This window comes from Trichomycterus rosablanca, chromosome 21 (assembly GCF_030014385.1).
Source record: "Trichomycterus rosablanca isolate fTriRos1 chromosome 21, fTriRos1.hap1, whole genome shotgun sequence".
Lineage (NCBI taxonomy): Eukaryota > Metazoa > Chordata > Actinopteri > Siluriformes > Trichomycteridae > Trichomycterus > Trichomycterus rosablanca.
The window spans coordinates 19,424,500-19,450,794 of NC_086008.1; the positions used below are offsets into that span (position 1 = coordinate 19,424,500).

At 44.7% G+C, this 26,295-nt stretch overlaps 1 protein-coding gene across 1 annotated transcript in view; it reads right to left on the reverse strand.

Annotated features, from left to right (window-relative positions):
- fras1 (Fraser extracellular matrix complex subunit 1) overlaps positions 1-26,295 on the reverse strand; it is a 119,526-nt gene that overhangs the window by 9,589 nt on the left and 83,642 nt on the right. The window contains exons 32-65 of the mRNA XM_063017944.1: positions 25,355-25,471; positions 24,380-24,494; positions 23,628-23,765; positions 22,677-22,709; positions 20,605-20,736; positions 19,653-19,781; positions 19,330-19,577; positions 18,686-18,837; positions 17,853-18,015; positions 17,624-17,756; positions 16,841-17,028; positions 16,605-16,761; positions 15,286-15,549; positions 14,767-14,955; positions 14,557-14,676; positions 14,290-14,469; positions 11,689-11,813; positions 11,150-11,290; positions 10,504-10,731; positions 10,293-10,406; positions 9,975-10,125; positions 8,425-8,584; positions 8,160-8,328; positions 7,818-8,064; positions 6,829-7,173; positions 6,378-6,538; positions 6,149-6,296; positions 3,370-3,575; positions 3,100-3,256; positions 2,124-2,324; positions 1,836-2,023; positions 1,198-1,473; positions 869-1,101; positions 115-275 (exon numbers count right to left, since the gene is read on the reverse strand). Of these exons, the coding sequence (XP_062874014.1) occupies positions 115-275; positions 869-1,101; positions 1,198-1,473; positions 1,836-2,023; positions 2,124-2,324; positions 3,100-3,256; positions 3,370-3,575; positions 6,149-6,296; positions 6,378-6,538; positions 6,829-7,173; positions 7,818-8,064; positions 8,160-8,328; positions 8,425-8,584; positions 9,975-10,125; positions 10,293-10,406; positions 10,504-10,731; positions 11,150-11,290; positions 11,689-11,813; positions 14,290-14,469; positions 14,557-14,676; positions 14,767-14,955; positions 15,286-15,549; positions 16,605-16,761; positions 16,841-17,028; positions 17,624-17,756; positions 17,853-18,015; positions 18,686-18,837; positions 19,330-19,577; positions 19,653-19,781; positions 20,605-20,736; positions 22,677-22,709; positions 23,628-23,765; positions 24,380-24,494; positions 25,355-25,471 (5,869 nt within the window). The remainder of the gene's footprint in view (positions 1-114; positions 276-868; positions 1,102-1,197; positions 1,474-1,835; positions 2,024-2,123; positions 2,325-3,099; positions 3,257-3,369; positions 3,576-6,148; positions 6,297-6,377; positions 6,539-6,828; positions 7,174-7,817; positions 8,065-8,159; positions 8,329-8,424; positions 8,585-9,974; positions 10,126-10,292; positions 10,407-10,503; positions 10,732-11,149; positions 11,291-11,688; positions 11,814-14,289; positions 14,470-14,556; positions 14,677-14,766; positions 14,956-15,285; positions 15,550-16,604; positions 16,762-16,840; positions 17,029-17,623; positions 17,757-17,852; positions 18,016-18,685; positions 18,838-19,329; positions 19,578-19,652; positions 19,782-20,604; positions 20,737-22,676; positions 22,710-23,627; positions 23,766-24,379; positions 24,495-25,354; positions 25,472-26,295) is intronic.

The following is a 26,295-nucleotide window of genomic DNA, read 5'->3' on the forward strand; positions in this document are numbered from 1 at the left end:
TCTTATAGTATCAAGTGTAGACTGGAACACCTACTATCCTCCCCTATTCCCTGACTACAGCTTGCATTAAGGAGCACCACAGTTAGATGAGACATTTTTTGGGTTGATATTTACCAGAAATGCCCTTCAGGTCCTTCAGGGTGACCAGGTTGGAGCAAATGTGCTGCTGCCGATAGATGGACTCGGAGAGCAGGAAGTGCAGGTTGTGCAGCGGCATGGTGGACACCAGGGGCAGCATGCCGTCCTGATGAGGAATCTGAACCGAGATGTGAATCCTGTAAGACAGATTAGAAATATACTTGTCAAGTGTAAATGAAATACGGTCACAGCCCCCCCCCCCCCCCCCCCCCCTCCTTTATTTTACTCCCAATTAAATCAGGTCTCGTTGCTGCTGCCACCCCCACCCCTGATCGAGGAGACCCGGGGCTGACACGTGCACAGCTGATCACGTCTTTTCACCTGCCAGAGCCACAAACTGCCATCTGTCACTATCCACCCCCTGTGCAGGCGAGGCGATCAACCCTCCCCCTACAGACACACAGCCAATCATGTGTCTGTATGGGCGCCCAACCGGCTGGTAGCAGAGCTTGAGATCTATTGAGATGCTATTTGTCTGGTTAGAAGTCCACACAGACATATATGGCCATGTCTGTGGGGGGGGCTGGCCAAACAGTCTAGCCATTGGGAGGTGCACTTGTCTTGTCAGTAAAAAAAGCTTGTCAGCTTTTTTTTTATTATTTTTAAGGTTCAAAAGGCATCTGGAGTTCCACCATGGATACTTGTACCACAGTTTGAGAACCACAGACCTAAATGATGTCTGTTGCGGAGAAGTCAATGTCTGGTTTTGAGTCATGCTTGATTTATCTACCTGTTGGGATGCTCTTTGTGTTTGACATCCAGGTATTTCAGGGTGGCGATGAAGGACTGGGCCTGGAAGCCGCGTGCAGTTCCGGTGGTCACCGGGGTGTGACATATGGAGCCCTCGGTGCCAATGATGACAATGTTGCTCCTCAAGGGTGTTCCCAGGTGCCCGGCCTTGTCCCGTGCTTGAGCTACGCATCGGACATGGAAGCGGCGGCTGAAGTAGATGCTGTCCAGGACCTGCGTAACAAATAACCACAAAAGAAAAATCGTTTATAACTTCAAAAAGTTACACATTTTATTGCAACACTCCCAGGATCAAAAGACGGAACGAACCATGTGATTGACGGTCGTGTAGGGCGTGTTGTCCGTGACCGTCTCGAACGGCGACCTCGCACCGCCGGTGTCGGTGGGTGCCGCCACCTCCCAGCCGAAGTGGACGGAGGACTGGTTGATCCCGGCCTCCTCGCAGCGCTCCCTCATGGCCGGGTATTTAGGGTAGTGAGGGTCGCACGGGGTCACGCAGACCAGGGGGTACCCGGGAGACGGCGACTTCTTGCTGCCCTCCTTGGTCACCTCGTGGACGTGGTCGTAGTCGGAGAGTGACACAGCCTGCGGGAGTAGAGGTAGGTCGACTGTTAAGGAACTGGACTGGTAATCGGAAGGTTACTGGTTCAAGCCCTGCATTTGCCAAATTGCCTCTGAATTGCTGATATTATTGTGTTTATATGCTGTAAATGTAAAAAAAGGGCAGTTGTAGCCTAACGGTTATAAGACTTATATTTGAAAGGTCTCTAGTTTAAGCCCCACCACAGCCAGGTTGCCACTGTTGGGCACTCAAGCAAGGCCCTCTCAATTGTTCAGACAATCGTTCGGCTAAATGACTCATCAGATATCAAATTAATGAAATCAATCAACGGTACAATGAAAATCTGACCACACTGGTAGGAAACATGGATAAAAAAAGGTCTTACAATAGGAGGAGCCGGGAGAATGAGACTTCCAGCAGCCTCCTGATCCAGAATGGTGACAGTAGCCGTGGTAACGTCTCCGAGCACAGCCTCCACCGGGTCGTCGGGCCCGAGGACCAGCGAGAACGACTCGTGCCACTCTCGCTCCTCGTTGGACAGGATCTCGACCTTAAACAAGACGTGGTCCATCCCTGCGAGACAAAAGCATCGTTTGGTCTGATCGTCGGGAGCCGTATCGCGTACAAACAGCCACGCTAAGCTCCATGTGACAAAAAAAACCAAGGAACTGACCAGGGATGAACTTGAGGACCCGACTCTTAGGGTTGTAGTCCACTCCGGACTGGGCCGACCCGTCCCTGGTGCTGCAGCGGATCTTGGAGGTGCGGTCCAGGTCTCCTTTTCGGATCACTTTGATATTCAGGACCTCGAGGCCGTCCGGGCCGGGAGGTTCTCGCACTTGATACGACGCTTGTTCGAACTCGATCGTCGGTGCTGTAAATACAATAGAATAGAATAGAATAGAATAGAATAGAATAGAATAGAATGCCTTTAATTGTCATTTATACATATACAGACGTACAGTACAACGAAATTCTTTCTTCGCATATCCCAGCTTGTTTGGAAGCTGGGGTCAGAGCGCAGGGTCAGCCATTGTACGGCGCCCCTGGAGCAAAGAGGGTTAAGGGCCTTGCTCAAGGGCCCAACAGTGGCTGCATGGCAGAGCTGGGATTCAAACTCTCAACCTTTCAGTTGATAGCCCAAAGCTCTACCCACTAGGCTACCACTGTCCCTGTCCCTGTAAAAGATCCAACATAGGGATCTCAAATTAAAAGAGCTTCTAATAGGCACCCAGGTGGAGCAGCGGGATAATCCATTAGCACACCGGTTCCCGGGTTCGAATCTCGGCTCTGCCACCAGTCGGCTAGGCGCCCTCTAGCGGGCACAAATGGCTAGTGCCTGCAGCAGACAAAAGACCGGGTGTGGGGTTACGATGCTGTCTAAGGGCCGTGGTTGCCCAGGGCACCTGTACAGAAGTTGGGGAACGCATTGATCAGGTCGTGGCTCTCCGTACGTGACGCAAATCCACCGAAGTATGGATGAATAAGAAGGGATTGGTGGACTGCGTACACGTCAGAGGGTGGATATACACACTCCTTGGACACTGTTGGGGTCCCCACCGGCAGATTGGCTACGCAAAATAGGGAGAAAAAAAGGGGGATGCATAAAAAAGAGCTTCTAATGTTCCTCTTTATGTGAAACGTCTTACCGTCCTCCTCGTTAGTGATGGTCACGGTGACAATATCGTTGATGCCGATCATGGCTCCGCTCCAGTGATCCCCCTGCGGTGTTCCCAGATGAACCTGGAACTCCTCTTCAGGCTCGAACACAGAATCATCGTTGATGTGAACCGTACAGTTCTTCACCTGCAGACACGAGTCCAGATTTCTTTAGCCACACAGAAACTTCATCACGTAGGTTCAGATTTTTAATGGCTGATATTGACTGACTGATCCAGAACTACAGTCGATAGCTGTACCTTCTCTCCTTTGAGGAAAACTATCTGAGAAGCGTCTGTGTTCCTCCTCTCCTCGAAGTCGTCCATCACCATGGCGGACATGGTGCGGGTGAAACAGCGGACGGAGGATTTGTACGTCAGATCGCCTGTCCGGACGACGGGGACGTTCAGGACTCCGTCTTTCTCCTTGGCGGTATAGGCCGCCTTCTCGAACTGCATACTGGGGACTGAGAAAGATGGACAGGGGTTTAAGATTCACTTCTTCCCACTTTATCTCCCGATCTAGTCATTTCCAGTTCCCAACTGTAAATCCGTTCCCAGTTACACAACCCCGGATCTGATCAAGGAAAGCCGGGTCACAACACACCCCCTACGACATGTGTCCAATCTGAGGCCGCTTTTTCTCACCTGCCAGAGTCCGGCACTGAGTACGGAAAGCCACGCTACACTCCATATATATACACTCACTCAATTTCTTAACCGCTTATCCAATTGGGGGTGGGGGGGTGGGGCCTATCCTAGCTTTTCAATGGGCGCAAGGCACACGGTAACACCCTGGACGGGTCGCCAGTCCATCGCAGGGCAGACACACATACACACACTCATTCACCTACAGGGCAATTCAGTGTCTCCAATTAACCTGACTGCATGATATTTCAAAATGACCAATCAGATCTCCTCTCTAAATAGGAGGGCCCTGTTAACTCTAACTTTATGGCATGTTCCGCCCTCCGTGCCAACCACAATAGATGATAGATGATGATATACTTTATTTGTCATATGTACATATACAGGTGTACAGTACAATACGTTTTTTCTCCGCATATAGCAGGTTGTTTTGGAAGCCGGGGTCAGAGCGCAGGGTCAGCCATCGTACGGCGCCCCTGGAGCAGACAGGGTTAAGGGCCTTGCTCAAGGGCTCAACACTGGCAGCATAGCAGAGCCTGGATTTGAACCGCCAATGTTCCGATTGATAGCCCAAAGCTCTACCCACTAGGCTACCACTGTCCCCAATAACATTCATATGCACACCGCTCAGGTGGCGCAGCAGTAAAGTATGCTAGCGCACCAGAGTTGGGTTTCTAGATGCATCGTATCGAAACTCAGCTCTGCCTTTCCGACCGGGTTGGGCGGCAGTATGAACAACGTTTGGCTGTCGTTCAGGGTTAGGGGTAGAGTCGGAGCGTAGGTCCTCATAACTGGTACGACTGCGGGACCTGCTGGTTGACTGACGGCGCCTGCACAGGGCTGAGGAATGACATTGAGGGGGGTGTGACCCTCCGCGCGCAGTGTCTCTCGGTGTATGAACTCGGCTCGTGCAGGTGAAAAAAACGCCGGCTGTACTGACTGCGTGCCGGAGGGGGCGCAAGTCAGTCGAGTGGCGTCCTCAGTCAGCGGCAAAAAAGGGTCGAATCAGTATAGAGGACACGATCAGGGTAATTGGACACGACTAGAATAGGGATAAAAATTGGGGGAACAAAGTGGGAAAAAATAGATAATTAAAAAAGAAAAAAGAAAAAAAAAAATTCATATGCACAAATATTAGCAGGCCGATGTTTATGAGTCACGGTTCGCTACTGATGTATGGTGTATGGCTATGATGTACTCATTGGTCGTGCTTCAATTGAACATACTACAATATAATTTAGAAAACTTGATTGCAAATTTGAACACAGCCCTTGGATACTGATAATACGTATCATCTATAATTTACAATGAAAAGTAGTCTGTGTGCAGCTTATATAACAGTGTAAATTTATTCTTCCCTCAAAATAACTCAATATACAGCCATTAATGTCTAAACCTCGGCAACAAAAGTGAGTACACCCCTAAGTGAAAGTTCCTAAGTGTCAATATTTTGTGTGGCCACCATTATTTCCCAGAACTGCCTTAACTCTCCTGGGCATGGAGTTTACCAGAGCTTCACAGGTTGCCACTGGAATGCTTTTCCACTCCTCCATGACGACATCACGGAGCTGGAGGATATTCGAGACTTTGCGCTCCTCCACCTTCCGCTTGAGGATGCCCCAAAGATGTTCTATTGGGTTTAAGACAGCAGTTGGATGTGACGCTGAGCACGTGCACTCAGCTTCTTTGGACGACCAACGCGAGGTCTGTTCTGAGTGGACCCTGCTCTTTTAAAACGCTGGATGATCTTGGCCACTGTGCTGCAGCTCAGTTTCAGGGTGTTGGCAAGTTGGTCAGTTTCTTGTAGCCTTGGCCATCTTCATGTAGCGCAACAATTCGTCTTTTAAGATCCTCAGAGAGTTCTTTGCCATGAGGTGCCATGTTGGAACTTTCAGTGACCAGTATGAGAGAGTGTGAGAGCTGTACTACTAAATTGAACACACCTGCTCCCTATGCACACCTGAGACCTAGTAACACTAACGAGTCACATGACATTTTGGAGGGAAAATGACAAGCAGTGCTCAATTTGTACATTTAGGGGTGTAGTCTCTTAGGGGTGTACTCACTTTTGTTGCCGGTGGTTTAGACATTAATGGCTGTATATTGAGTTATTTTGAGGGAAGAATAAATTTACACTGTTATATAAGCTGCACACAGACTACTTTTCATTGTGTCAAAGTGTCATTTTGTCAGTGTTGTCCCATGAAAAGATATACTTAAATATCTGCAGAAATGTGAGGGGTGTACTCACTTTTGTGATACACTGTATATATATGTTATGTCTGAAAAAGCAAAGGCAACACAGATTATTATCATTTAGATAGCCGGTTGACCACTACAGGGTGCAGAAGGACACATGTTGTTTGTAGAAGTAATAATTAATAACACATACTGTCTTGGGCGGTGTCGACGATGTACACCGAAGCTTCATGCGGCTCTGTAAGCACGGCGCCATTAGCAGAGCTGAGGAACACAATGAAGGACTCCTTGCCCTCAATGGTGGGGTTCTGGATGTCGTCCACTATGGTCAAACTACAAGTCTGAAGGAAGAGTGAAAAAATGAGTGAGAAAAAGAAGAACAACGAGAACAGCTCTCAAAAATCATCAGGCTCACGTCACACCTCTTCGGTCCTGCCAGGCTTGAAGTTGACCTTTTTGGAGCTGGGGATGTAGTCCACTCCTGGGGTGGCGGAGTCCTGGTCAGCGGGTCGGGTGGCGCACCAGACAGACGCCACCGAGGAAAGGTCACTGCCCCGGCGCAGCACGGGGATCTCGATCGTGCCTAAAAATAAAACGTTTAATCTGATTATTGGTGCTGCTGATTACGTTCTTTTCACCTGCCAGGGGGCGGGGTCTCACAGATTGCTCCAGTGACAAGGAACACTGTTCTATCATTGTCCCGCCTCTACGGACACACAGCCAATCGTGAGTCTGTGTAGGCATTCGGCTGGCTGATGGCACTGACAGCTCGAGATGCCAGCACCGTTCTACCGCCGCGCCACCCAACTACCCGCCCAATGAATCAAAATTTTGCGAGCAAGGGACAAGCTGTACGTTTCCACGATCACAAACCTGCGTCCTCGCTGAAGGTGAAGGACGAATTCCCCAGGAAGACGGTGGAGGCGTCGTTGGGGCCGTCGATGACGACTTTCGCCACCGTAATCCCGCCCACGCGAGCGTTGTCCGAGGCGTCCGACAGCACCAGCTGGAACTCCTCCGCGGGCTCGTACTCGCTGTCGTCGATCAGCGTGACGTCGCAGGTGGACATGCTGACCCCGGGGCCGAGGACCACGCGGTTCTCCGAGCTCATGCCCCGGCTCTTGTAGTCGGAGCCGGACTCCAGGGCGTGGAGGCTGCTGCCCTTGGCCGATCTGGGTACGGTGTAGCAGAGGGCGGACACGGTGCCGCTGGTGTCGCCTGAGAATGAGATGAGAACAAAGCAGCGAGCGGATTTGAGATCTGACCTCATGACGGGTGCAGAAGGTGGATTTGTGACCAAAAACTACATTTAAATTAGCCTACACTAGCGAATTATACGCTATGTATCCGAAAGTATTTGGACACCTGACCAGGAGCTTGTCGGTCATCCAATTCCAAAACAAATGCAAATTAAAATAGAGTGACCTTTATGGCTTCTCACAAGACTTTGAAGCATGTCTGTGGGAATTTGTGCCTATTTGGTCAAAAGATTGGTCAAATGTTGGTCAGTGGGGCTAAGGTCAGGGCTCTGTGCAGGACACTGGGGTTTCTTTGAACCCGCCTCCTACTTACACACAGCCAATCATGAGCCTGTGTGAGCGCCTGGCAAGCTAATAGCATGGCTGAGATTCAAACTCAATTTGTCAGCGCTGTGCCACCCGAGTGCCCGATAATCCAGCTTGATTCATCATGTTTGAACATGAGGGGCCTTCCCTAAACTGTTGCCTTACAGATGGAAGCATGTAATTTCCATTTTATAATTATTTAATACACCTGGTAGCGATTACTGTGGTTGAAATATGTGAATTCAACAGAACTGAATGTGGTGTCCCAATACTTTTGGCTGATCAGATCATTCTAACCTTTTCTCTCGACGGGAACGTAGGCGAAGCCGCTGCTCTCGTTGACGTGGTAGGTCTTTTTGTCGAACTGCAGGGTGGGCTCGTCCTCGGTGTCGTTGATGTTGACCTTGGCGCGGGTCGTCTGGCCGAGCAGAGCGTACACGGGCATGCTGAGCTCCACGCTAAAGCTCTCGAAGTCCTCAAACACCCGGTCGTCATTGATCACGATGGTGCACACTTTGGTGTCCTCTCGCTCGTCAAACTGAACCTGAGAAGCGTGGTGGAGAAAATGATCGGGTTCTAATTAATCAAGGTCTGATACATTTTGAAACCAGCGTGACCCTGTTATCTACGCTGCACTACCTGTCCTGCGTGCTCCACGTAGTCCTGTTTGCCGGGCTGAGACCCGGCGGTGGAGGTAGAGGTGGCGGTTCCCGGCTCGGTACGGCACAGAACGATGGCGTACTGGTTCAGGTTGCCGGTCCTCTTCACCGTCACGGCCACCGTGCCCGCCTTTTCGCTCACGTTATAGCTTCACAGACGAGGAATCATCACAGGTTCATGATAAATAATCAATGTAAGGAAAACTGAGCAGAATCTGTAATATAGAGAGAAGGAAAGTGACTACCTGCTATGCTCGAAGCTGATGAGCGACCACTGAACGTGGAACACGTTGTCGCTGACGATGTTCGGCTTGCTGTCCTTCACCAGAAACTTGAAGTTGTCTGAGGTCTCATGGACGACGTCCTCGTTAAGAACGTAGCGGATGAGACCGAGGTTGATGTCAGCTGTGGGTCAAAAAGTACAATCAGAAGTCTGTTGCATTAAGTTAACAATACAACTATTAACACTAATAGCATCAGTCGTAGAGGTAGCGGATATTAAAAGCTGCTCCTGTATATAAAGGTCGCCACAGCAGTTGTGGTCAACCTTCCTGGTGCAACCCTCCTATTTCTATCCAGACTGGGGACCTGCACTGAAAGTGCACTGAGCGCTCTGTTTATGTGTCTGTCCTATCTGTCTGTCTATCTATCCAACTGTCTCTATATATCTCTTTCTTTGTGTCTGTCTGTCTCTTTATCTGTCTGTCATTCTGGTTGACTATCTGTCTGTCTGTCTGTCTGTCTGTCTGTCTGTCTGTCTATCTATCTATCTATCTATCTATCTATCTAACTGTCTGTCTGTCTGTCTGTCTGTCTGTCTGTCTATCTATCTATCTATCTATCTATCTATCTATCTATCTATCTAACTGTCTGTCTATCTGTCTGTCTGTCTGTCTATCTATCTATCTATCTATCTATCTATCTATCTGTCTGTCTGTCTGTCTGTCTGTCTGTCTGTCTATCTATCTATCTATCTATCTAACTGTCTGTCTGTCTGTCTGTCTGTCTGTCTGTCTGTCTATCTATCTATCTATCTATCTATCTATCTATCTATCTATCTATCTATCTATCATCTATCTATCTATCTAACTGTCTGTCTATCTGTCTGTCTGTCTGTCTGTCTATCTATCTATCTATCTATCTGTCTGTCTGTCTGTCTGTCTGTCTATCTATCTATCTATCTAACTGTCTGTCTGTCTGTCTGTCTGTCTATCTATCTATCTATCTATCTATCTATCTAACTGTCTGTCTGTCTGTCTGTCTGTCTGTCTGTCTATCTATCTATCTATCTATCTATCTATCTATCTATCTATCTATCTATCTATCATTCTGTCTGTCTGTCCTTCCCTGTCTTTCCATGTCCATCTGTTAGTCAGTCTATATATCTGTCTGTCTTTCTTTGTCTGTCTGTCTGTCTGTCTGTCTGTCTGTCTATCTGTCTGTCTGTCTGTCTGTCTGTCTGTGTCTGTCTATCTCTCTACCGTTCTGTATTTCTTTCCATCTGTTAGTCAGTCTATCTATCTGTCTCTCTTTCTGTGTGTCTGTCTCTGTCTGTCTCTTTACTTTTTTGTATTTCTATCTATCTGACTGTCTATCTATCTATCTATCTATCTATCTATCTATCTATCTATCTATCTATCTATCTATCTATCTATCTATCCTTCTGTTTTTCTGGATGTCTGTATATCTCTCTGTCTGTCTGCCTGATTGTCTCTCTCTATATGTTTCTGTCTGTCTCAGTTTAAACAGAGAAGATTACTGTGATAACAGATACAGATGTGCATATGACTGATACCTTGTGTGAAAGATTTAATAGGAGCTCCTGGCTTGAGCTTGCTCTCTACATAACCACGTTTGGGTTCGACGGTGATCTCATAAGTCAGCTGACCATCGTCAGTGTCCGGGTCCACGGTGAGCAGTTCTTTCTTGGAGATCAGGTTAGTAGCCTAGAACAGATTTTACACCGAGTCTATCATTTACAGTCATTGCTGTTTTGTAAAATGGCCAACAGAGGGCAGCAGAGAGTCAATAATCAAGACCCTCTGTCGTTCTTATACAGGAATAGCATTTGATAAGAAAAAAACTGGTAAATTCCTTTTGGTCATATTTTTACCCTGTTGTCCATGTACTCCAGCCACTGCAGACCAAGGTTAGTCACAATGCGAGGTGTTCCGTCGTCAACGGGCAGAATGTCAATCTTGAATTTCTGAGGTGCTGCTGTGACCATCTGAAACAGCAACAGCAAAACAAAAAAAATTAGAAGAAATATTTAATAAATATTTAACATTAGTAAACACATTAAAAACAGTGTATTCCATATTCACCTCCTTTCCACCTTCTTCTGTGATGAAGAACATGTTGGTGCCGTCGCTGACGGTAAAAGAGAAGCGGTCCTTGAGGGAGTTGCTCCCGTCGTGGTTGTAGCTGATGCGGTTCTGGTAAACGTCGTCCATGGTGAAGGTGTTGGTCTGGCGGTAGTGCTGACCGTTGTTGGTGCGCTCGATGGTGCCGTGACGAGGAGCCTGGACGATGGTGAAGGTGACCGAGTCCTCCTGAAGGAAATGAGAGTAGAAAGAACATAAGAAAGCGGTGCAGACATGGAAGGGGGGTTAAATGTTGGTGTAAGGGTCAACAAGTGCTGACCCTTTGCCTTCAGTACGGCCTTAATCCTTCTTGAAATGCTCTCCTGAATAGTGTGGCAGGATCACTTTATTAGGTGTACCTACGTGGTACGCACATTCATTGATTATATTATAAACTACGCCTAGCAAAGATGAACATTGTGGTTATACAATTACTGACTGTAGCCCTTCTGCTGTTTCTGGCTCCTATGCACCCCATTTATCAGTCAAATTGGCAAGCAAAAAAGCTCATTAGGTTTTCAGACAGACCCATTGTATACAGAGCAACAGATGGGCAACAGTCAGTAATTGTATTTCCACAGAGTTCAATTATTTAGGGGCTTTTTACCTCTGTGTCTGCATCGGTGGCCTTCAGCTCAAACTCAGTGATGGTCTTCCTCACTCCCTCCTGCACCCTCAAGCCCGACATGGTCAACACCGGAATGGAGTCGTCCACTGGCCTTACGGTGATGTAGAACGTCTGGGAGATCTAAAGAACGGACAAAGGACGCCTGGAATTATGCGTCGTGCAATCTTTTGACTAAATGGGCACAAATTCCCATACACAGACATACTTCAAAGTCTTGTAAGAAGCCTTCTCAGACGAGCGGCTGTTGTTCTAGCTAAATGATAGAAAAATAAACCGGTCGCTCTATTTTAGTAGTATTTGTTTTTGGAAAGGGATGTCCGACAAGCTCATGGTCAGGTGTCCAAATACTTTTGGTCACATAGTGTAAATATTGTGGGGGTTTTTTCAATTCAGTGGACCTAGTTGAACCCGTTCTAAGCATCATGTGATTACTTTATGCTACGTTCATTTTTACAATAGTTGGTGTGTGTTCTGGTGCTCATTAGCGTGTGTGTGTGTGTGTGTGTGTGTGTGTGTACCTCGTTAGCCCCATCCGACACCGTGAACGAGAACTCGTCCGAGTGTTTCTCTTCTTCGCTGGTGTGGACGTACTGCACGTTGCGTGAAGCCAGGTCAGCCTGGGTGAACGCGCTGATGCGCTTGCCTGTGAGATTAGCATCAATTGTTATATATATATACTGTATATATATATACTATAAATAAAAACAATATACTATAAATACTGTATATACACATATATACACGTATATAAAATTCCTGTTATATATACTATCTCTCTCTCTCGCTCTAGTGATACTGGTTTAAGCCCCACCACCGCTACATTGCCACAGTTGGACCCCTGAGCAAGCCGTAGCATAATTGAAACTTGCTTTGGATAAAAGCGTCTGCTAAATGTCGCAAACGTTGGACCCCGTTCGTGCCTGAACGCATTGTGCATCATCAGAATTCAATAAAAACAGGCTTTACAACCCCCCAGCTGACGCTTCAGATCGTGGATGGTGATTTGAAGCCTGATTGCTGCTGCTCAGCCATGCAAACTGGGTCTATCACCGTCCCGAGGAACAACCATTGTGCTGAGGTTGCTCTGAAAGGCAGCTGGGAACTCGCTAATGAACGTGACGGCTGAGATCGGGCGGTTTTTGCACACTGTGAGCTCCAGCATCCAACGGGCCCGGGTTCAACTCCGAAGTTCTGAAGTTTAAGGACAAGGTTCTACAGAGAAGCAGCGTCCTTTGACATTCAAATGAGCCGTTCAGTACGACCAGGTGTGACCCGGTGTGTGTTTGCAGAATGCTGGTCATTTGTTGGGTGTGGCTGAACTAGCCAAATCCAAAAATTAAAAGGTGTGCGCGTATATCTTTGGGAATGCATTATATAAATAATATTTTTGAAATCAACACCAGCACTGTATTTATCTATAAAACTCAAACAGGAAAAAGCTCACAGGAGTAAGCTCACAGTAACAAATGTCTTTCATCTGTTGAAATCAGACAGTGGGGGACTCAGTACAGCCTTCTTTGAGATTCAGAGAAACACAACAGTGTGATTCAGACATTAAGAGTAATGCTGGCGCGACTGTGCCGCGATGCTTATTAAATAAAAGATATACGTCAGACGTTATTATTTCAGAACTCCCACAATGTGCAAGAGACGTTTCATCTGTTTCATGGCCAGAGAAAAAAATAATTTAGATACAGTATTAAAGGAAACTGTGACAAATAAGACATGCAAAGTTTAACTGTAGGACAGTGGTTACCAATTAGAATGTTGTAAGTTTGAATCCCAGCTCTGCCATGCACGCCAGTGTTGGGCCTTTGAACAAGGAAACTAACTCTCAAGGGGAGCCGTACAATGGCTGACCATGCGCTCTGTCCCCAGCCTCCAAAACAAGGTGAGATACATGGAAGAAAAGCTTTATTGTACTGTATACGTGTATCTATATATACAACAAATAAAGGCGTCCCATCTGCCCTAGATTATTATTAATAATTTTAATTTATTATTATTATTGTTATTATTCAAATAAAAGTGTTTAATCTGCCCTAGATTATTATTATTAGTAGTAGTAGTAGTAGTAGTAGTTGTACTATTATTATTGTTATTATTATTATTATTATTATTATTATTATTATTATTATTATTAGTAGTAGTAGTAGTTGTACTATTATTATTGTTATTATTATTAGTAGTAGTAGTAGTAGCAGTATTGTTATTATTATTATTATTATTATTATTATTATTAGTAGTAGTAGTAGTAGTATTATTATTATTATTATTAGTAGTAGTAGTATTGTTATTATTATTATTATTAGTATTAGTAGTAGTAGTAGTATTAGTAGTATTGTTATTATTATTATTATTATTAGTAGTAGTAGTAGTATTGTTATTATTATTATTATTAGTAGTAGTAGTAGTAGTATTGTTATTATTATTAGTAGTAGTAGTAGTATTAGTAGTATTGTTATTATTATTATAATTATTATTAGTAGTAGTAGTAGTATTGTTATTATTATTATTATTAGTAGTAGTAGTAGTTGCATTATTATTATTGTTATTATTATTATTATTAGTAGTAGTAGTAGTAGTATTAAAATTCAAAAAAAGGTTATTCCATCTGCCCTAAATTATTATTATTATTATTATTATTATTATTAAAATTACAATAAAGGTATTCCATCTGCCCTAAATTATTATTATTATTTTATTTTTATTGTTATTATTGGTATTATTATAATTATAATTATTGTCATTATTAACAATATTATTATTATTATTATTATTATTATTATTGTCATTATTAACAATATTATTATTATTATTAGTATTATTGTCATTATTAACAATATTATTATTATTCTTGTTATTATTATTATTCAAATAAAAATTTTAATCTGCCCTAGATTTTTATTATTATTATCCTGTAAGTAAATCAAAGCTGTATTTACAGTTTGGTCTAAAATGGTATTTGGACAAATTCAGAAGTAGAGAGAGGGGGGGCGAGAGCGCGAACACATTCTCTAAACACGTATCATAGTCAGTATAGACGCCCAGCCTGCCGGTAGAAAAACTGAGATTCAAACTCTTCTAACTTCTAATATTGTCTTAGTAAAAGTCTGTACCTGGATCGGTAGAAAGCTCTAAATGCCCCAGCAGGGTCTGTTTGGTGATACGGTACACCAGTTCTCCAGGTTCACTGTCCTGGTCTGTAGAGGACAGCTGAAGAGTTGTGATCTTCTTCACTGAGTTCTCGTCCAGCACCAAACCTTTGTTTACCACCACTGACGGGGGAAGTTTATCCTCTGAAACGAATAAAACCGAATTGTGATATTTAATTCCAAACCCTAGTCTTATTACTGGCTTAAATAATAGAATAGAGAGCTCATTACCTAGAACAGTGATGAAGAATGATTCATCTATCAGTTTGTTACCCTCTGGATCATCTAGGTTAAATTTAAAGGAGTAGCTGCCTCCACTCTTGCCTTTCTCATGGACGTACTCCAGCAAGCCTATTGAGAAAAGCCAAACTATCAGTGCCAGAGTTTCAAATCATTACGTGGCTTCTATAACACTTGAGAAAATAGAGTATAGAGAGTAACCTTTATTGATGTCTTCTTGGGAAAAAGTCTTGACAGGACCTTTGGCGGAGACCTGGACTTTGTTCCTGCCTTGGTGAAGCTGCAGTGCACCCACACTTGGGTCTTTGGTCACGGTGAATTTGAGTTTTAGGTTGTCCGAATCGATGTCGGTTCCCTTCAGGTGCTGCTCTGTGATCTTTGATGACAAACCTGGGGAAGCACAGCATGACAGATGTTGCATTAGCATTGGCGTTAATCCATTGGCAAACCATCAGGGCCCTCTAGATCCTTTCTGGCTAGTCTAGATAATCTGACTATCATTTAAACATATACAAATCAAAGCAAATAAAACATTTATACCCGTTTATACCCACTTATTCAATTTGTAATGAAATGTGAAGCATTAGATGGTGTGGGTAAAAGCATGTCAAGCTGGCGGTAATATCTCAGCTGGCTATGCAAGGCTCATTTCAAATGCCAGTAGAATTGACCAATTCTATTTATTTCCAGTGTGCTAGTGCTTTCTGTCTATACACTGACCTGCTGCCAACTGAAGGCCTCTGTTAATGGTGACCCGGGGCCCCTCCCTCCTTTTGACGTCCATATTAAACTCCAGACGCCCCGTTTCCGTGTGAACCCCGTCAGTAACGGAGAAGCGGATCTCGTCGGTGGTGGAGCCCTGAGTGTCGGGGACGTACACCAGCAGCTCATCCAGGACATCTTGGTAGGTAAACGTGGAGCCCTGATGGAGGATCTTGCCATTTTGTAAGGGCTGCGAGTAGAACTGTCTTCTGCGAAGTTTACCTGTCAGGTACAGAGTTACAGAGCGTTAAAACGTCCTGAAAACGACAAATTATATTACATTAGTTAATTATATTAGTGAGAGTTACAGGATCATGCCCATCTGCCATGCCACTGGGGCTGATTTACTGTATCCGTTCCTTTAAGTGAGAATTTCTGCACCTCACTGAGTGTTAATTATCAAAAGTGGACGTCCTTCTACTTAACCCAGTGTACTTAACCCAGGGCAATTGTAGCCTAGTGCTTAAGGTACTGGACTAGTAATCCAAAGGTCGCTGTTTCAAGCCCCATCACTGCCAGGTTGCCACTGTTGGGCCCTTGAGCAAGGCCCTTAACCATTAATTGCTTAGACAGTATACTGTCATGGTACTGTAAGTCGCTTTGGATACAAGCGTCTGCTAAATGCTGATTATGTAAATTATATTAGTGAGAGTTACAGGATCATGCCCATCTGCCATGCCTCTGGGGCTGATTTACTGTATCTGTTCCTTTAAGTGAGAATTTCTGCACCTTGCTGAGTGTTAATTATCAAAAGTGGACGTCCTGCTATTTAACCCCTGTTTCTTCCCTACAGGTCCCTGGTCTGGTCCAGATTTCCGCCAGTGCAGATGCCAGGACTCCTTCAATTCTTCCTCGGAAATGAGGCAGTGTCACGGCACTTTGTGGAGTTGCCTAACTTGGCGGCATGATGGACCTTTCCAGAGCAGGACCCATATTTGATCCACGCTTGGCACAGGCAGACCACCACAAGACAGTAACCAGAGATCCAACCTGGGTTTTTGGAGCTATGTGGTTACCAACACTACCTGCTAAGCCTCTGTGCCACCCATACAAGTTTTCACTAGTGGTAAATACCTTTAAAATCAATGTGTTTTAATAAGTGGACCCACCACTTGATGCTTTCTGAGCACTGGTTGAAGCTACAAAACAAATATTAGTGTTTTTTTCCAAAATTCTTGCCCAGACCTTCAACAAACCCCAATTTAAATGTTTTTTAGTCACTGGACCAAATACACCCCAATATAGCACAATCAAAATGCTGGATTAGTGAACCTCACCATAGGACGGCTTCTTGATGATAGTGAGCACGATCTCGTTCTCCGGCGTGTCCGGATCCAGCACGTTGAGGGAGGAATTGGTAATGACGATGCCCGTGTTCTCCTCCACGTGGATACTGTTCACAGAGACGACTGGAACTTTGTCTTCCTTAGTGTGCTGAAAACAAGGCAAAAAAAGATAAACGTTTAAGTATTGCTTGATGCTAAATGCTAAAGATAAAGCAACACTGCAGTACCTGGATGTCTATGGTGACGTCGAAGGCTTCAGTCTGGCTGGACCCGTCGCTTATGTAGAAGCTGAAGACGTCTTGGTGAACGTTTGCTTGGTGGACGTTTTGAACGTAGAAGATGTGGTCTGAGGTGAGGTCCTCTATCGTGAAGGGGACATCAGGACTGATGACCTGAGCTCCACCCATCGAGCCGACTGTGAACAAATGATGAGAAATCCTTCAACCTGGAGATTGAGCTACTATGTACATTTACATTTTTAGCATTTAGCAGACGCTTTTATCCAAAGCGACTTACACAATGAGCAACTGAGGGTTAAGGGCCTTGCTCAGGGACCCAACAGTGGCAACTTGGTGGTGGCGGGGCTTGAACCGGCAACCTTCTGTTTACTAGTCCAGTACCTTAACCACTGAGCTATCACTGGCCTTTAAAGTAAAGGGGAGACCTGGGATGGACTCACTGTTTGGGTGTCAGGCACCACCCAAGCGTCCTGGTCCATACATTCGCTGATTATTTCATAAGCTAGACCTAAAATACAAATTAAATTTGTGGGTATACAATAACTGACTGATCTGTGTCTGCTGCTCTCCACACTGACCAGATCTTAATACTGTGGTGGGGCGTTTTCAGCACCGCAATGACTGTAACACTGCCATAACATGGTAGTGTGTGTTGGCTTGTTGAGTGTAGCAGGTGCAGCAGCGTTGTTGGGATTCCTAGACTCCTCATTGTCAATGCTGGGGAGCTCCAAACTAACGAACTAACTAAGGATTTTAGGACTGTTCACCCACCTCGCCTTGTATTCTCGATAAAGCCGTACTTCGGAGGGTTGATCAGCCACACGAGCAGATCCTTCTTGGACGTGTCTGGGTCAGACGCAATGATGTGATTGGCTGACACCTGGACTCGGCCTCCTTCTTGGACCTGGGAACCCAAAAAACAACAATAAAAATTTGAAGACCCGTTCCCTGGTTCTGATATTATTACGACATAAGTGCTGGCAGATACATAAGTGCTCACCCTGATACCGCTGCGTACAGTAACTATGGGTGGCTGTCTCTGCACAGATGTGATGGTAATGGTGCACATCTGGTTGTCCAGGCGGTTGTTCTCACCGTCGTAGACGATGAAATGGAAGATATCGGTGACAGGCTGGTTACCGGTTTCGAACGATGTGACGTACCTGGTTTAAAACATGCGTACCAAATTTATTATTGAACCGTAAACTTAACCCTAATCTTGAACCCTAAACCTAACCCTTAACTCTAAACCTAACCTTAACCCTAAACCTAAACCCTAAGCAAGCTGCCTATAGTTAGAACTTGGCACTAACAAAGTACTAACACTAACCCCGAACCCTAAACCTAACCCCGAACCCTAAACCTAACCCTAACCTTAAACCCTAAACCTAACCTTGAACCCTAACCCTAACCCTGAACTTCAACCCTAACCCTAACCTTGTGTATCCTGTGCAAAGTATCAGAGAGTCACATGGTCCTGTTACCAAGCCTTTCATTATTCTCACAATGAAATTATCGGTGACAGGCTGGTTACTGGTTTCAAACGATGTGACATACCTGGTTTAAAACATGAATATATGCTAAGTAATAAAGAAAACACTTATATTAGAGTATGTACAACATACATCGGTCATGAAATACATGGAAAATGAAAAATGTTCTCTATTAGACACTTTCGGAGGGGAATATGACGCCATCTGTACCTGAGCTGAAGCTGTGGTACAGTTTGGCTACCCTAACCCGAACCCCTTCTGTACTCCTGTTCTACCTATGCATCTCTGTTCTGACAGGGTTCCAGCTGTTTAACCGTTGTCGTAAATGTAAATGTGGTACCGGATTTTGCCGCGGTTGATGTCCTCCATGGTGAAGGAAGAATACTCCTGCAGTTCTTCATGGTCAGATTCAGAACTGGTTCTGGTAAGGATCCCATACATGGGCACTGAAACCAGCTGGACACGAATCTTATCATCAGAGGAGCCTTTGTCCTGAAAAAAATAAACACAGATTTCACTATTGAATGTTTTAGTTATGTTTTATCCTAAAATATTTATTCATGTATCATGATCAGATCTGCCACAATAATAAAGAATGTAAACAACTGAATAATGCAGGCTGCCTGTTAGTACTTTGCACTAACAAAGTACTAACCCTAAAACCTAACCCTAAACCCTAACCTTATGTAAGCTGTCTATTAAGAGAATGTTGCTCTAAGACCTACCTTAAACCCTAACCCTGAATCCTACCCCTACACCCTAACCCTAAACCTAATCCTAAATCCTAACCCATAACCCTAACCCTTAAACCTAAGCTCTAACCCTAAACATAACCCTAAATCTTACCCTAAACCTAACCCCTAACCCTAAACAAGCTGCCTATGGTTAGAACTTTCTAACTATCCTACAGCCTGGTGTTTTAACCATGTCCAGATTCTTGTGGCCCTACTGTGTAAATAACAGTATCTAGATGAATCATCTCACCACATAAGCCAGATGTGAGCGTCTGATGACCGTGCTGCTCTTCTCGGCCACTTCCAATGACAGCAGGGCCTCGGGGTCTCGCCTGGGCCCGTCTCCTCTGACCTCCCGCACAGTCACCTGCACGGTGGTGGAGGTCAAGGACATCCCATCAGTCACAGAGAAGGACATTTCATCCCTCTCAGTGCTCTGACCCGAGTGCTCGTACTGAAGCACGTTCCTGGTGATGTCGCTAAAGCTGAACGTATCACCTGGTGAGAAGATTCAGACCATCAGGATTACAGAACCTACTGGAATAAGGACGGGTGGGGTGCGTTTGGACCTACCGTTGACCATTGGGATCTGCGAGCCGAAATCCACCCTGATAAGGGTACCGTGCGCTGGACCCTCCACCAGCTCGAACTCCAGCTCGTCCGGAGATGTGTCGGCATCGGTTACGGCTAACTGCTGACCACCTGCGGCAAAGCGTGAAGCCCATGATTAAAGTATTTATTCATACATCACAATCAGATCTGTCCCAATAATAGGATATGTAAACAACAAAATATGCAAGCTGTCTATTAGTACTTTAGTACTAACAAATTATTAACCCTAACCCTAAATCCTAACCCTAAATCTTTAGTACTTACAAATTACTAACCCTAACCCTAAATCCTAACCCTAAATCCTAAACCCTAATCCTAAACCCTAACCACTAGCCCTAAACCCTAATCCTATGCAAGCTGCCTACTGTTAGAAGTTTGCGCTAACAAAGTACCAACCCTAAACTTTAACCCTAAACCTAACCCTGAATCATAACCCCAAACCCTAAGTCTAACCTTTAACCCCAATCCTAAACCCCAACTCTAACTCTAAACCCTAACCCTAAACCTAACCCTAAATCCTAACCCCAAACCCTAGGTCTAACCTTTAACCCTAAACCTAAACCCCAAACCTTAACCCTAACCCTAAACCTAACCCTAACCCTAACCTTAATGGTCAGGCTTAATGGTCACTTAGGCTTAATGGTCAGTTTGTTGTGATGTTTTCTAAAAATATACATACAGCAACTTGGATTATTAATTTAATAGTGTAAAAAGGACTATGATATGTAACGAGCACCCAGTATTGGACCACTGGAATAATAAAAAGCACAGCAGGAGGTTCTAGGTGCATTAGAAAAAAGGCTCAGACTTCATTTCAAAAATAGATTCAACCCTGAAACTGTATTTTTGATCTACAGAGAGGTTGACCTGATTGGCGTTACTTTACAGACTCGTTGTTCTTCGTTATTCTTACCAATCGGGGCTCTGCCTCCCAGGCTGACCTCCAGCACTGGGTCCAAGATCTGAAAAACAGGAGGCTGCTGATGGTTGGCCAGCAACAGGATGGCGAAGTCCATCTCTGGGGTGGTGTGTTCTCCATCGGATACTGCAACATTAAAGCCGACATGTTTAAAAACACTGCGGGTCCGACCTTATCATAAACATTTGCTCAACAGGTCATTGTTACTATGACGATGCCAAGGAGGCTTGAAGAGGAAGCAAACACAGTACAGCAAAGAGACTGGAAGGGAGTGTATTGGAAAGATGACCCAACCATGACCCGAAGAGTGCACTGAAGAGTGACCATGTCATACAGAGAAAGAAACAAACCATACGGATGAAAAGTGGCATGAGCATTAGCAAAACTCTTAGATTAAGCTGACTGGTGGTTGAATTGGTGGGTTTATTGTGTTGGATTGGAAGAATGATTCCAAATCCCCCTATTTATGCTAAGTGCATATTTCCGCTATGCTTACCACTGGGTTTGTGCCTGTGCAAAGTACTGATGAGTCACCTGTGAATGATTCATTACATTCTGTGGATTTTGAGCTAAAAATCAACTGCGTTTTTCAAAAATTAATGACTGAATAAATACAGAAATCATTCTGATTGGTCAGATTTAATCTAAGAACCTAAAAAAAATTTTTTGCTATAAATTAGAAGCTGCTAAATCATAGATGACACGGTCCAAAGTCAAGCAAGCTTTACAATGCCCTGGCTTAATGAATGGAGGACTTCTCAGACTGTTCTGGCCTGTGAATACATTTGGACCCCACCAAAACCTCCCTCCTTAACCTGTGAGCTATTCTTCCAGAGCAGTCCTGTAAATGAGTGCATATTTGTAATTGTAAGTAGTGGTCTAGCTCAGTGAATTTGCACTCATTAGCCACTATACACCGATCAGGCATAACATTATGACCACCTTCCTAATATTGTGTTGGCCCCCCTTTTGCTGCCAAAACAGCCCTGCAACTGTGATGCACTGCGTATTCTGACACCTTTCTATCAGAACCAGCATTAACGTCTTCAGCAGTTTGAGCTCCAGTAGCTCGTCTGTTGGATCGGACCACACGGGCCGGCCTTCTCTCCCCACGTGCATCAATGAGCCTTGGCCGCCCATGACCCTGTCGCCGGTTCACCACTGTTCCTGCCTTGGAGCACTTTTGATAGATACTGACCACTGCAGACCGGGAACACCCCACAAGAGCTGCAGTTTTGGAGATGCTCTGACCCAGTCGTCTAGCCATGACAATTTGGCCCTTGTCAAACTGGCCCATTTTTCCTGCTTCTAACATCAACGTTGAGGATAAAATGTTCACTTGCTCCCTAATATATCCCACCTACTAACAGGTGCCGTGATGAAGAGATAATCAGTGTTATTCACTTCACCTGTCAGTGCTCATAATGTTATGCCTGATCGGTGTATAGTCGTGCTCTCAGCTCAGTGCGGTGCTGAGGCTTTGCATTGTACTTCACACAGCCGGATATATGTAAATATATAAGTAGTATATTCTATAAATATATAAAAAGTAAACTTGGAATCCTTAAAGTAAATACTTATAAATAACGTATTGTAGCTTTAAAGAACTCACTAATCTGTTCTCTTTTATAGTTAGGGCTTGAGCGAGGCTTGTGGTGACAAAATGATTAAAATCTCTATTGTTTTATCCTTAAACACCCACATACAAAAGTACAAAACACAAACTCCCATTAACTGACACGACGATTTAAAAGCAGGCCTTAAGATTTGATATTTATGGTGGCCGCTGATCAACAGGAGTGAGGATGATGAAGGTCTGTCTGAGGTAAAGTGGTGGGTGACAGACCTGAGGAAGAAGAGTGGGATAGATGAAGACAGGGGGAAATAAAGTCATGTCCCGTGGACACAGTCCTGTAAATAATGAGCGCTGAGGCGAAAGCTGAAGAGGGATTCGATTATTCTGTGTGAAGAATGGCTTGAAGGCTGGCAGTGATGAATAAAGCAAGGGGCACTGAGAGACCGAGGAAGGAAGGGAGGTAACAAAAAATGCTGATAAGGCGAAATACCTGTGAAATGGAAGTTCACTGACTCTGGGAGGCCTAGAGAAACAAAACGCTGTTAGTGGAGCTGATGTGTAAAACATAACAGCCGAACATTAAGACCACAAGCCTAATATGCTGTCCTGCTGATAACGTTTAAAGGGGTCCTGTGGTATTGGGTACCAGGACGCTATCAGCAGGTCCGTCAACTTCTGTACGTGCCACGTGTTCTGTGGGTAAACGATGCACACTTTCATGCCGATCACATGATCTTGGAGAACATTGGATTCTGTGAGCCAGTGGTAGGTGCTTTCAATGGTAGCCCCATGCACAGGAAGGTCTTCCATACCAGTACTAGTCCATACCAGACCCCAGTGCCTTCATGTCCTCTGGAATCAATGAGTCTTGGCCGCCCAAACATCCAGCCCAGTCGTCTGGCCATAATGATTTGTCCCTTATCAAAGTCATCTAGATCTTTATGGCTGATTATATTTGCTGTACTATGAATAACTACCATCAGCCCAACATGTAACAAACCCCTGACTATGGCACTGTTTCTGAAGGGTGGTCCTATTGTTGTGGCTCATCATTGTATATTGTTAAGTTTATTAATTTATCTTTATGGACACAAGGCAGGACACCCAGGACCAGGGTATCCCCTACATCTACTGGCATGTTTGGGGAGGTAAAAGACACCCGAAAGTATCCATGACCATGCTTAACTCCTTTCAGACACTGACTGGAGGCAAGGACCAAGCCAGAAAATGTGTACCACCATCCCACCCATGGTACCTAAAACATCTATATTGATTCATTACGGTAACGAGGGTTCCACATAGTAATGTCCCATAATGGCCACCATGTCCAGGTTGTACTTCTCCCTCGCACCCAATATACGTGGGTGACGCCAGACCCGCCACAACCCTAAACAGAAAGAAAGTGGTTAGGCGTCATTGAAGAAGGATGTTAAAAACCTACCGGTGAACGAGTACTGATAGAGCTCCTGCAGATGAGAAGGAGCCTGTGGAGGTCTGTAGAAGATCTTCCCGGCGTCTACGTCAGCCTGGGTGAAGAAGCGGACGTGAGTGTAGGGTCGGTCTCCATGCTCCAGCATACCTACAATAAAATAAATTAATTAATTATTTAAAAACTTAGCAATGGGCGGCACGGTGGCTTAGTGCATAGCACCATCGCCTCACAGCAAGAAGGTCCAGGGTTTGATCCCCAGGCGGGGCGGTCCGGGTCCTTTCTGTGCGGAGTTTGCATGTTCTCCGCGTGTCTGGGTGGAGCTCCGGTTTCCTCCCACAGTCCAAAAACATGCAGTCAGGTTAATTGGAGACACTGAATTGTCCTATAGGTGAATGTGTGTGTGTGTGTGTGTGTGTCTGCCCTGCGATGGACTGGTGTCCTGTCCAGGGTGTTACTGTGTGCCTTGTGCCCATTGAAAAGCTGGGATAGGCTCCCCCTCCCCCCCCCCCCCTAAGCGGATAAGAAAATGAATGAATGAATGAAATCTTAGCAATGCGAATGCAAGTGTATGCAAACTTTTGACCACTGTACAGAATATTGCTTTGATTTGCCATGTTTAAAACAAGGTGGTGGATCCCTCAACCTTTCAGTTTCATAGCTGTCTGTGATAGAAAAACACACTATTGAGTGGGAATGGGCTGTGACTAAAAAAATTATGAGGTGCCAAACAGCTACTGGTCTGAACTCCAGGTTGGCATTACCTTGGCCCGCAGGTAGCGACCTTGTTACGTTGTAGATCAGCTTGTGGCTCGGCGTCTCTGAGTCAGTGAAGGATAGAGCGGTGGGTGTTATCAGAGTAACACGATCCTCCATCGCCTGCACGCACACAGATAAAGAAATACAAAACATCCAGAGTGGTCCAGATAAAACACGATGATGTCTGGAGATTACAGAGATCCAGTCGGATTCATAACACGTCTGAACGACAAACAAGGAGCCAGGAAAAAAACCGGACGGATAAAATATCTTACGGTCCATGTCTGTTATAAAATAATGTATCATATACACTGGTACCTTGTAACTCAACATCCCCTAAACTCAAAATCTTTAAAACTCAACATTTCCCCTAAACTCAACGTCTTCAGTTTGTTTTTTTAATAAATGTATTCATTTAATTTCAAAGTAACAGTGAACAGCTGCTTTGTTCAGTGCTCTGCTTGAGCGATGCAGTAATACGTCATCAAAGTGCGTATATGAGACGAATCTGCATTAGTGTGGAATGGAATAACCATCAGATCCAGTGTGAAAGCTCCACATGTATCTGTGTTCATCTGGATTTTCCTCCTGTTTCACTTTTAAACTTGTGTTACAGCTCGAGGTTCTGAGAAATTGTAAGAATCAGTTATTTTTTTAGTCGAAAATGGTTATCATTAAAAAAAAAAAGCTTAATGTGACGTAATGTATTAAAAGAACGACACAGGAACACTAAATTTCTCTTAATTCTTTCTGTTTTCGATTGTATTTTAGTGTTTTTTTATATTATATTTGTGTTTTTATTAGTGTATAAGTGTTAAAAACAACCCCATTATGTTACATTAGCCTAAAATATCTGCATTTCCACACGACCATGGAACGTATTAACAGGTTCCCAACCGCCACTCCCAGAACCAATTGACGTCGAGTTTCAAGGTACCGCTGTATACATGAAAGTGTAGGTGGTGGGATTTGTGTCCTACATTGATCTGTAGATCAGCTCCTGGAGTTAGTTGAGGGAAACCTGGAGTCTGAGGCATCACTCCGATTGTAAAGGTCTGAGTGTCACTCTGGGTATCAGGGAAGATCTCGCTAGAAACCTGGAAAGATTAAAAGCATTTCAATTTAGCACAAAAAAGGGAAAAGAGAAAAATAAAGAGGAAAAATAAGAGTAAAAATGTTTTTTTTTTTTTAAGAGAAGTACTTCTTGTGTCAAGGATGATTAGAGTCAGGGTGACACCTCAAGTACTTAAGTGTCTCCTGAGTAAACTTCACAATTTACTGTGACAATTTGCTGTGATGAGATTAAATTTAGAAGTAAATTGGTAGCTGAAGTAATGCTGAGGGAGATCAGAGACTAAATAGGGTAAAATCAAACCTGGAACTGCTTATAATCATTGATGAGACACTTATATGAGATGTCTGTATCATAACATAGGCTAAGTAGGCTGGTTGCAGCCAGTCACTGAGGTGCCAGGTGTAGCCCTGTACCTGCAAATTAAAAAAATGAACCCGACTGACAGGATGCTCAACCTTAAGGTAGAACAACACTGTGGCTAAAGAAACACCAAGACTGGTTGTCACAATAATGCTCAGTCCACAAGCCTGTGACAACCAAGTTCTCCGAAAAGATAGGACCCCCGGAACACACCGGGGACAGCAATAGGATGAGCAGGGCAGCCGTTCCCCTGACTGAAGCAGCATGTGCCCAGCGTGGATCAAACGTGGGTCCTGTTCCGAAAAAAGGCAGTCGAGCCGCCTCTAGAGGCAACTCGCCTATCGCTGATGAATCCGCTAGCACACCAGGGCCGAGCTCCCGGGTTGGATTCTCGGCTCTGCTACTGGTCGGCTGGGCGCCCTCTAGCAGGTACAAGAGGGGTTGGTGTGTCAGGCAAATATACACCCTCCTTTGATGCTAATTTGG